The 11,724-nt window shown below is 37.1% G+C and overlaps 1 protein-coding gene across 50 annotated transcripts in view; it reads right to left on the bottom strand.

Moving 5' to 3' along the window:
* NRCAM (neuronal cell adhesion molecule) overlaps positions 1-11,724 on the bottom strand; it is a 137,676-nt gene that overhangs the window by 58,299 nt on the left and 67,653 nt on the right. For 25 of the 50 annotated variants that reach the window (XM_015854431.2, XM_015854438.2, XM_032443121.1 and 22 more), the window contains exons 3-5: positions 4,746-4,934; positions 2,111-2,128; positions 40-145 (exon numbers count right to left, since the gene is read on the bottom strand). In XM_015854431.2, coding sequence (XP_015709917.1) covers positions 40-145; positions 2,111-2,128; positions 4,746-4,836 — 215 coding nt within the window. In that variant the 5' untranslated portion in view covers positions 4,837-4,934. Of the gene's footprint in view, positions 1-39; positions 146-2,110; positions 2,129-4,745; positions 4,935-11,724 lie in introns of those variants that run through there. The other 25 variants (XM_032443137.1, XM_032443146.1, XM_032443140.1 and 22 more) reach the window with 4 other exon arrangements.

Raw genomic sequence — 11,724 nt, 5'->3', positions numbered from 1 at the left:
AAAAAAAAAAAAAAAAGCAAAATAAAAGTCACTACTAACCTAGGAGGTGGTTTTCCTTTTGCTTCACATTGTATTACAATATTCTCTCGAGGGTCAACAATGTAATCTTTTGGAGACTGCTGAGTTATCGTTGGAGGTTGGGACACTTCAGTGTGGAATATAAGAAACAGAGAGGAATTTAACAATATCTTCAAAGAGCCAGCAAAACAGATTTGTAAGATTTTGGAGAAAGCAGAACTACAAGCAGCAAAATCATCAACAAAAGCATTGGATTAAAGTATCCTTTGTATTTGGAGGCTGAAGCCCTCTCCTCCAGTAGTGTTGCTATAAACTTCCAACTGAGCTTTATCACTTACAGTGGAGGAGAATCTCAGCTTGATGGATATAATTTCTACATATCAGATTTCAACAGATCTCCATGAAGTTTGTGGACACTTGAATTCTAAGTCCAACACACCCCAAATGAACAGTTGTGAGATACAAACCCACACAAAACATTTTTTTTAACACAGAGAAGGAGAAAAAATCTCCATATCGCTTTTGCTTTTTAAAGTATTTAATATATTTTTTATTCCCTATGGTTGTAAACTTTTCACATTATCGTGCTCAATACATTGAATTTATCTACAAAGCATGCTTTGAGTAACTACTTTTCAGGAGTAAAACATGCTATAAATAAAATAGCGCATGAAGGATATAAAAAAATAGAAACCAAAAGTTTCCAAAGAGAGTAAACATGAAGAAAAAGTCTGGGACCAATGCTTCTGAAATAAAAATAATAAAAATATAGTCAATCTCATGAATTGCCCCAAGACAAACAAATATTGAGCATTTATGATTTATGGATAATTTCAAAACTAGTGATGTAAAGCAGAATCTATTTGTTTGCCGAACTGGATGATGGCTACCTATTTAAAGTAACTTATAATCTATTAATTATGTGCATTTTTCATTGAAAAATTCTGTTTGTGATATTACGATAGTGAGAAACGTGACTTCCTCAACATTATCAATCTGCTTATAGTGTAGTGTCAACTAAAGGAGACAGTTTAATAAGATCATTGCTATGCAAACTTTTGTGAATTGTCCAGCAAGACATTCTGCTACCGCTTTGGGTCATTTCTAGTCAAATTATTTCAATCATTAGTGTTATCTGTGTCCTCATACCCCACTCTAGCTAGTTAACATTGTAAATCTGGGACTTTTATTTTAAGTCTTCCCTACAATTACACATGGAAAAAGGATTCTGTAGAAAGAGGCAGTGGTCTGTAAAGTGCTGCCCAGAGGAAATAGACAGAAAGAAAATTCAGATCATGGTGTGCATCATCATGAGATGCAACAGCTAAGCAGGGAAGAACAGGACATGCACAGTTAGGCTTTGCTCTTCATCCTCACTGCAGAGAAGTGTGATTAAATAATGACGGCAATGTTGTTACTTGATGATGAGTTCGTGTATACTTAAAGAGGCAGTGAAGTGAAGAAAGCCCTTTTCCTCCTCAAAGGCAGTTCTCAGAGTCAGTAAAAATCAGTTACTTCTGTGGGAAATGCAAGAATAGTCTGAAAAGGGACATGACATGAGCAACGTACCACATATGGTATATTCCACCTGATGCACATAAAAGACCTTACGACTGTCCCGCTATGCTATGCACTGAACTTAAAACTCACTGAATTGACCGGGACACGAGAGCCGCAAAAGAACATCCCACAGAGAATTTGGCTTACCAGCAAAACTACATTCTGCTTAAACATGACTTCCAACTCAGACATGTAAAATATATATACAGATATTCCAATTAATTTATTCTTTTATCAACTATATTTACTCCTGAAAGCAGTATTAAAACATTGCTCATGCTGATATTCGTAATTTTAATGTCCAGATAACATACAAACAAAAAGTCATACAATCCATTTGTTCAAAATAGTAGAAGGATTTATGTAAAGTAGCATTTATCAAACACTGCATGCACAAAGCATCTAGCTACAGCAAACCAAATTAGGTGCAAAATGTCAGAATCACACATTTTTGACTGCATACTCAATTTGCAACACGGCCAGTATTAATTTTCATCAGCACACAGTCTAGTGTTTGTGGACAGGAACTTACATTCTTCTAGAAGTTTTGCTTTTATTCCCCCATCAGAATCAGCAGATGAATGGACAAATGGAGATTAAAGAGAAACATTTGTTAGTAAAAAGAAAATCAGAATTTTTGAGAGGGAAGATAAGTATCTCTGACAAGTAAATCAGTGACCATTAGAAAGAAAACTTTTAGTATTATAACGGTGATGATGACGTCAACTTCCAGTAGCAATTGCCATTGCAAGGTTCACAAGGAACTTTTTTGAAGTGCTGACTTTTAAAGGGCAGCACAATATTGTGATTTTGGCCTTACAAGGACACAAAACATTGGTACTGAGGAGATAGCAAATTAGAATTAATGGAGTGCATTGCCCTCATACAACAGTCAAAATCAATCAACCCATATGACCATAGAGAAGAACAAAGAGAAAGCTTCAGGCTAAAATTACTCTTATAAAGACGAAAGCATTTAATTTTACTCAACAGACATGCAATCTCTTTTAGTTTGAAAAATAACTAATGGGAATATATTGTCTTGGTTGTCATATCTTTATTGCTTATTTCAAATATTTTGCATGTATATCTTCTCATCAATAATGTTTTAGAGCAAATAAACTGCTTTTGAACAGCTACACTGCCAGTCATTCATTACCTACTTTGAGACAGTGAAGAGCATAGAAACCTAATATGAATGAAACCTAATCAGCTAATCAAGTGTGATCTTACCACCGGGTCTCTGCAGTGGGTGTGTAGGAAGACCCACAGAAAGAAGAGCACAGTCCTTTTTGTGCTCTCCCAGATTTCATTCTAGCCATTATATATGAAATAATAATGTAATTATAGACAAACTTTTGGTTAACCTAATTTTTTTGCAAAATTTCAAGTGTTTGACTTTATCAGATACAAATAAAGTATTAGACACAGAATTAAATATTAAATGGTATGGAACATGTTAATTGAGAGTTAATGTAATACATCTAAAACAGCTATTTATTTTTGTCTGTTGATGTATTTCTGGTTAATTTCAGGAAATGCTGCTCAATACAGAAAATATAAGAATGGTGCAAAATTTACATTAGTCTCTAAACTACAAGGTGTTAAAACAATATGCCTAGACTGCAAAAACATTTGTGGAGAAAAATTACATTTAGGAAACAAAGTTGTTTGTTCATCATACTTTTAAAGCTCTCTATAAACATCAGTTTAATGCACTAAAGGCATTCACAGCACTACAAGTCTCTTGTCATTTAGATATATTGATCACGTTACAGAAATAAAGTTCATTGATTTGAGAGGCTTGGAAATATGTTTGGAGGCGGAAAACAGCACCAAAGCAGTTGCACTTTATGTCAATGATTATTAAAGAAAAACACGTATATATGGAAGGTAGGCAAGTGTCAGAACCACAGGGGTAAAGAAAGCCATGAGGATTAGAATCATAGGTGAATTTACTGATGTGTTAATTCATCAATTTAATGCCAACCCTGATGTTCTCTTATCTGGTAATTAGTTTACCAAATGAATAGTCAATGTGAGGTGCAACATGGTTCACTGAATTCTGAAAATGTGATCATGCTTATAATAAGAAGAAAATAACAACCTGGAGCATGAATAAATTCACAGAATTAACCATTACAGCTTTAAGACAGCAACTGCAATTGCTTTCTTTTCAGCAGAGTGTTACCAACGCCTAGTTCCTTGCTGAATAAGGAACTGAATAATAAAGTCCAGAATAAGACACAAAAATTTCAGATCTTACGATTTCCCCCCTTCTAGATGTTTTCTCACATAAACTTTTATCATCAAGTTGGGTACTTAACTTTTTTCAGATGCTGCTTAGAAACATCTAAGAGACTGACTTACTCTTTTGGATCAAAAAGAAAGATGCTTCCACAGTGTGAGTAGTTGAAGATTTTACTGGATATCAAATCAGCTTCAGGGTTTTTAACAAATTCACACAGAAGCACAGAATGGTTGAGGTTGGAAATGCCTTCTGGGTCAGTCTGGCCCAACCTGCTCAGCAGGGACACCCAGAGCAGGGTGCCCAGGCCCATGTCCAGGTGGCTTCTGAAGGTCTCCAAGGAGGAGACCCCACAGCTTCTGGGCAACCTGTGCCAGTGCTCTGGCACCGCACAGCACAGCAGTGCTGCCTGGTGCTCAGAGGGAGCCTCCAGTGTTCCTGTTTGTTCCTATCCTGGCACTGAGCACCACCGAGAAAAGCCTGGCTCCACCTTTGCACCCTCCATTTCAAGTGAACTGAAATTGCCAATGTAATAATCATTTCACACATAAATAGCATTTAACTAGGCTTCTCTGCCCTTCTTCATTTTTGATCAATTTAATAAATAATGATAATATACATCAAATATCTTATGCTATTTATCACTATAAATTATTTAGTGTGCCTATTTAATAAAGATGGAGTAAATTTTGGTGTATTTGTGTAACCTTTCTCAAGTGAATAATGTAAGACATTTTATATAGATAGTTTTTTATAATCTTCAGTAAATTCGAGTAAACATTCATCATCACAGTGTCCTGACTGAAGTGAACAAACACACTCCATGCTTAGTTCCATGTTGGAGCTGTTTTCGTCCTGTACAGAATGTTTTTGTCTAATTTTCCAACACTCTGCACTTATTTAAAAAGCTAATACTTACAATCAAGAGGTACATCCAATGCAGAAATCATTTGGCACAGAAAGAAAACCAAGGAAGCTTTGCTTGCAGATATGCTCTTCATTTTCATCATGATTTTAGGCTCTAATGAGTAAATCACACTTGATGAATGAAGTCCAACTTCATTAGATTAGGTAGCTTGGAATAGTTACGTAAATACAGACAAGAAACCTGGTAGATAAAGAGACAATAACAACATGTAGTGGAATGATCTCATGTTATTAATATTTATTAAATATCAGCAATATACTTATTACATACAGGGATGACTACACCACATACTATACTGAAGTCGAGATCTGGAAGTTCTTAGGACACCTAGATCATAATACTTGCAGCAACTCCTAAATTACTTAGTGAACACCTACAAATTTGTTGAATGGAAATGCAAATGAGTTTTCTAAGAAGGATAAATCATCAGTCCTAGGTAAAAACCAGCACATACTACAGAAGATAGTAATCTGATGTAGTTTCAGCAGATTAGAACTCTGAATGCCAACCTAGTCCCTTTCAAATACCCTGCATAAGTCTTAGAAAGTTGTTTTAGGCGTCTGTCCCAACGAGAACGCATCTGGCCACAAAACTGCTGTATACGTTGTGGGATCCACCTGAAGATTTTAATGTGACAGCTTCTTTGCTTTTGAACTGTTTCTACTAGACAACTGTAGTCTGAACACAGAAGACTCTCTGGATTGCCATGCTGAAGAGATTGTTTACATAGTGTATAGGAACCTAGGCTTTTATCCCTGTCAAAACAGGTAACATTAAAGTAGGTACTTTATATCTTATATCATATCTAGTCTGAGCACCAAAATCTAATTAACTAGCAATACATAATGAATTTTTCTCCTTCACTACGTAAAGACATGGCAGAAACAAAACTCAAGGGAAATCTGTTCCTCGAAGTGGTCTAGGTTTTTCTCTATAAAAAAGCATGAACAATCTTATTAAACCAAGGTAGAAGAAAGATTCTGATTTCTTTCTTATTTTCACTGCATCCAGGATCATGCTACAACTTAGAATAATTCTGAAGTATTAAAAGCTAGGTGCTGGTGACTCTCATCACCACTTCTGACTTACAAAGACCTGTAAGAATACAGCTTTGGAAATCCAAATATTGATTCTCAAAAATCAGACATCGGCTGAGAAAGTACTGACCAGTCAGACTGATCAGCAACTTCACAGTGACCAGCGTGAATTTACCTTGTAGAGAGCATTTCCCAACTATGCATACAACTGGAAAACACAATGCTATCACATCTACAAGGAGAAAAAGTTGCAGAGAAGCAGTTGCCTTAAAAAATACTATATAGAAAGATCACTGGTGCTTTCTGAAGTCACCTGAAGTAGTCTATGTTAAACATTTGCCTTAATCTTCAGTTCATAGAAAAAAATATCCCTTAATTGCTGCTGTAAATGGGCTTTCTCTTTGTAGCCTTCTAATCAGAGGGTGGAAATGGAAACCAGAACTGAGGTGTAGAGCACAACCTCTCAACCTGCACCAGCACATCAGATTGATTCTTATTGTCACTGGCTCTACTATGAACGTTTGTTCTACAATCAAAGTATCCCAGCAGGTTAAACTTCTACTGACTAGAGCAGCACGTGAGATATCAAATTGTTTCTTTATATGCCAAGCTATCTACACTGCTGCATATCATACTGAAACAACTATGTACTTATCGTGGTAGATATGACAATTACAAAACTCATCAGAAGAGAGAACACCTGAGTTCTAATGCTTTCATACATATTTATACAAAATGGAACGGTATAGACAAGGTGGCCAGCCTAACTCCAAAAATACCTAATAGGTTATCATAGTGCACTGCAGGGAACCATGACAAATGGATACAGACTCCCCTAGAAAAATAAACAGAACACTCTTGCATTTTAAATAAGCACTTCAAAATTCTGAATGTTTTGACTAGGGAAGGGGAGAAATGTTTCTTCCATTCCAGTGGTAGCACCTAAGCAATCTGGCTGGCTTCCTATGGTCCCTGCGCTGACTTCATTCAACTGACTACAGCTGTCTGCACTTCTCCATAGGGACCAGGTTTCCACAGACTGCTCTCCTGATCTTTACTGAATCTCCTCATTTCATCAATGCAAGTTCAACTCTTAACTCTGAACGTTTTTACAAGACACTCTGTTTGTACAAGGTATCTGACCTTAAGGATTTAGTAGACACTCTTTGAACTATTTTGCAAGCAAACTGAAACTTTTACTGGTTCTTCCCCAAGCAAAATTTCACTCTCTTTAGAAAACTCTGAGAATCTAATTATCCCCTTTACAGTCTCGTTCTTTCATTGTGCAAAGGGAGCACTGCAGTAATTTGAGATATTTTAGAATTAAATTGCATTCCCTTTGAACAAGTACAAATGAATACACAAGCAGTGTACTGGGTATGTGCAATTAAAGTGATTGTGAAAATAATACTCTTGAGAAAATGCCCTCCAACATCTACTGCTGCTATTGCATTGTTCCTGTAAGATATCTATTGAGTTTGCTGCTGCTATGTTTGGATGTGATATGGGAATTCAACAGGCAGCAGGAGTTACAAAGATGAGCTTGAACACTGACTTGTCACTGCAGAGAAAACATGCCCAGATGACTCGCGATAGGACATATTTAACTGAAAATGATTTTAGGATTGTCAGCACAATTGCATGCTCTTGTTGAATGCATTCATAATTAAATCTGACATAATTTAGTATGAGTGCAACAGCTGCTGACTGGAACTAAACATTTTTTTGACATAATATTATCCACTACAAAATAGGCCAGGCCTCTAAATGCAGATCAATGTAAATGCTTCAATTTCAAAACCTGAAATATTTATATAGCAGATTGCCTTCTCCTCCAGCTAATTTATTTAAAAGCTCTCATAAAACTCAGACATGATTTCCTACCCTTTTTATAGGAAAACACATGGATTTTGATAGCTCATACTATTGACTGATTTGCCCAAAATAAGATTCTCTATGTTTACACATTTCTTACGTACATAACAAAATATCACTTGCTATATCTTCTATTCCTCATGCTGAGACTCTGATATTGTGGACTAAAGGCTGAAGCTATGGTGTAGGAAAAAGGAGCCAAGGTTAGTATGCAAACATAAAGTATTTCATCATTGGGTGTAATGTTGGATCTCAATGGGACACCTTCTCACAAGGAGGTAGGAGCAAATGAGAGACATCTATTTTTTCCCCACTTTTTATTTTTTTGTTTCAAAAATGACATGGTCACTTCTCACGAATGAGCTGCAAAAGAACAACAACTGAGGGAGTGAAAGTGCCCATGAACCTAAGGTAGAACACTTGGCAGCACTACAAAGCACATTTTGGTGACAGTGATCTTTTTGCTGTGACTCATAGGTCTGGACACTTTAGGTTAGAAACACATGGCCTGTTAACTTCCTTCTTAGATGGATTATTTGCATCTCACAGCCTTTAGAAGCAAAAATCTGGCTCACTCAGTCATTTCAATCTGCCTTAATGACTGGCTTGTCTTCAGGGTTATTGCTGTTCTGCCAACCCTCAGACCACCTGTTAATCTCAATGTGTAAAATTACAACTGATACAGTCAGCAGACAGAATATCACTGGCCTTTGCATTGCTCCTCATGAGAACCCCATGGGAAAACCTCACAGTCATTGATGCCTTTTTAGCGATAGTTACAAATTCAGACCTTCTAACTAGTTTGCTGATCATTCAAGTTTGGTCCATTTCATTATATAGTTAAATTTTTCTATTTACTAACCACCTTCACATGGCAATAAGTAAAATGCTTTTCACAGTCTGTTACATCAACAGAATCATCTTATCAAACTTGTAATTCTATCAAATATTAAAAGATTAAAATCAGGTTTTCCTAAATGGTTTGTTTTACAAGCCCCACTTTCCATAGAACTATGTTCAGTAGAATTAATTTCACTCACGGCCTTTAATTCCCTATCAGCTGAATCCTCAATCAGCTTTTTCCATATGCTCACCACGATTTATATCAGGCTATATTTACCCTCCTCAATCTGCTCGTCTACTCTGAATCTGGGCAGAACACCAGCTTTCTTCCAGTCTCAAGGAACGTATTAAAAATGAAAACCTGTGAACCAGAAGTCTCCCCCACTGTCTCTTCCAGAACTCAAAGCCAGACTCATCACACTGAGATCTGCTGGTTAAAAACACGTATCTCCAACATGTATTGCTTAATATCCATTAATGGTTACTAGTAACTAAAAAAGCTCTCTATTGTAATGTGAAATATGTTTCTTTTTTCTTCAGATTTCTTGTGATATTCATTATACTTAAACAGGAAAAGTAAAAATTTTACTTTCTCCAAATACTTCTCCCATTTTCTTAAGGGAGTCTTTCATGTTGTTCTTCCCTGACCCTTGTAACACTTTATATCTGGAACTGCAGCTCATTAGCAAACTGTGAGCACTGGGATACAGCTAAAAAAGCGAGAATGTAGGCCTTCAAAATTCCTCTCAGCACAGTCTTATTTCAAATGTCTGTTTCAGAAGTGCAAATGCCATGTTCTAGAAGGTGCCAAAAAACAGAGCAAAAAAAAAAAAACAACCAAACACCTAAGTGTAAAGTTCAAACACCTATAGGTCACCGTGTAGAATCAGCCATAATCCACAGACTGAAATCTTATTTTCAGAGAAGCCACTTAGAGCTGTTTTTTAAAAGACCACAGCAGAGCTGAGCTGTCCTTTTACAGTTGTCTTGAATATTCCCTGAGGACCTATACTGGATTTGGGCCCTGTGAGGATTTAAGAAGAGGAGCATTTGTTTTCTAGATCCTGCTCAGATTAAAGTATAAGCTGCTTTGACTGGAGCGATTACATACACGGCAGAGCAAAGCTGTGGATACCTCTCATACAGGGAGGTAAAGCTAGTAAGCCTTGCAAGTTTAGATGCCTTCTGAGTCAAATCGGCAGCTAAATGGCATTTTGGAATTCAAATTTAAACTCAAGTGTCTCCGCTTTGCTTGGGTGCTTTCTGGTGACCTAAATCTTGCACAGCATTCAGTCTTTTTCACCTTTTCTTTCCTCTTATTTACAACAGAAGATAGAATATTTGAATTGTGCTTTATTGTCATTTGTTTCATTAGTCCTTTATTGTCATGAGCAAATAGCCTGTGCTGATATGCATTGCCTCTTCTCTACATGTGTGTATTTTGCTCTACTTCAAAACATGGGTTAAAGCAACTGAACTGAGTGCAACTTTGTTAAGCAGCTGAAGACTGTGGGATTAGATGGGATAGAGTGAAAACACAACTCAAATGGATTCAGAATAACAGCTGGGCTTGAAGTTCATCACTAGATATGGTGATAAAGGGAAGTAAGGAGTTCAGCTTGATTACCAAATTTCTCAGCGAGTTAAAAATCTCTCAGAATGAATGTAAGAAAACAGTAAGAAAATACATTTTTACAGCTACCTGGGTATTCAAAGCAGGTACCAACATTGCTGCATTATCAGAACAGCTCTTCAGGTTATGCTTTAACACCATTAGAAACATGCAAATGATCTGGTTGCTCACTACATCCACCTCCAGGAGTTCTAAGTCAGACTAAATTTAAACAAGACAAGGCTTTCAAGTAGCCATTTCTTTCTCTCTGAAAGCTTTGCAATAAAAAGAGGAGTTTGTCTTGTGAGAAATAAATCTATGAATCATCAGACTGCTGTAGCAATACTGTGCTGTGCTAACGGAACCAGAAGGAAAACTGCAGAGTGGGCAGGAGGAAAATGCACCATCATCCTGAGCGAGGGCTGAATGCAGCGCCTGCCATTTGTTCTTCATAAACATGCAAAAGGGATGCTCAGCTGAAATGCTCCCTGAAATGCTAATTTCTTTGCTTAAGAGATATGATGATGTTCTTTTTTATTTTTTCTCTCTTTTTCCTTAATTATTTTTCTTTTAACCCAGCAGAAGTCAGAGCAAGTGATTCAAAGAGCTTGTATCTCAGAAGATAATGCATTCTGTGTTACTCGTTAATTACCTCTTTACTTCCCTACAGCTAACCCCAAAAGCACTATCTGTCTAGAAGCATTCCTGCAATCCTAGAGATATTCTTGTGAAAAGCTTACTGTGCAAAAGAGCAGAATCTGATTCAATGATAGGGAAACTCCTCCCTCTGGGAAGTAGAGCAGAAACCACTAATATTAGCGTGAAATGTCAGAATAGTTATGCTAGGGAGGAGGTCACTCAGAGCAGGGACACTGCCAGAAACTGAGGACTAAGGCATTCTGTCAGATCTAAAACCCTAACAAGTACATGAACAAAGGAGGGTAAACAGCACTGAGGGAACACACTGTACAAGCTCCAGCGAGCTCCCTGGGTAAGTTTTTGGGAGATGGGGGCTGGGGACTGGGCACCTAGATGTCATATCTGTTTAGCAGGCAAAGTTATCATGCTTGCTAATTTTAATTAACTCCATTATGGAAGCTAGCTGTGAGCTTTAAATCTCTGCACACCACTAGAAACCAAAATGAAAATTTACCAGATTCACACCCTTTAAAGCTTTAGAAATGCGTCTGCCTGTTTCATGGAAAATGCTGGTAACATTAACAGTGATTACAGTTGTACATCTCAGGTCTGTCCCTGCTCTCATTCATGCTCATTCATCCTACTACTCTTCCCAGCAGCAAGATGTGATGCCTGAACAAGCAAAGCAACTCCTCCAAACTTGCAAATACTGCCAGTATTGAGTCATGTTTAACAACCAGGTCACAATGCTCAGGTTACCACACTGAGGGTCACCTCTGCAGAGACGAATACCATCCTGAGAACGCCAAAAAGAGCGAGACCACCTGATGAGTTTGGGATACAACTACTTTTCCATATAAGTATCTCTAGTTCCCCTCGCTCTCAAATAATTAATTACATACAAATTGCTAATTATTTTTATCACCTTCACAAAAAATGCTGGCTGCACATAGCCACCTGGACT

The sequence above is a fragment of the Coturnix japonica genome, chromosome 1 (genome assembly GCF_001577835.2).
Source record: "Coturnix japonica isolate 7356 chromosome 1, Coturnix japonica 2.1, whole genome shotgun sequence".
NCBI lineage: Eukaryota > Metazoa > Chordata > Aves > Galliformes > Phasianidae > Coturnix > Coturnix japonica.
Note: the sequence above shows the minus strand (reverse complement) of the source record. Positions and strands in the feature narration are given on the sequence as shown.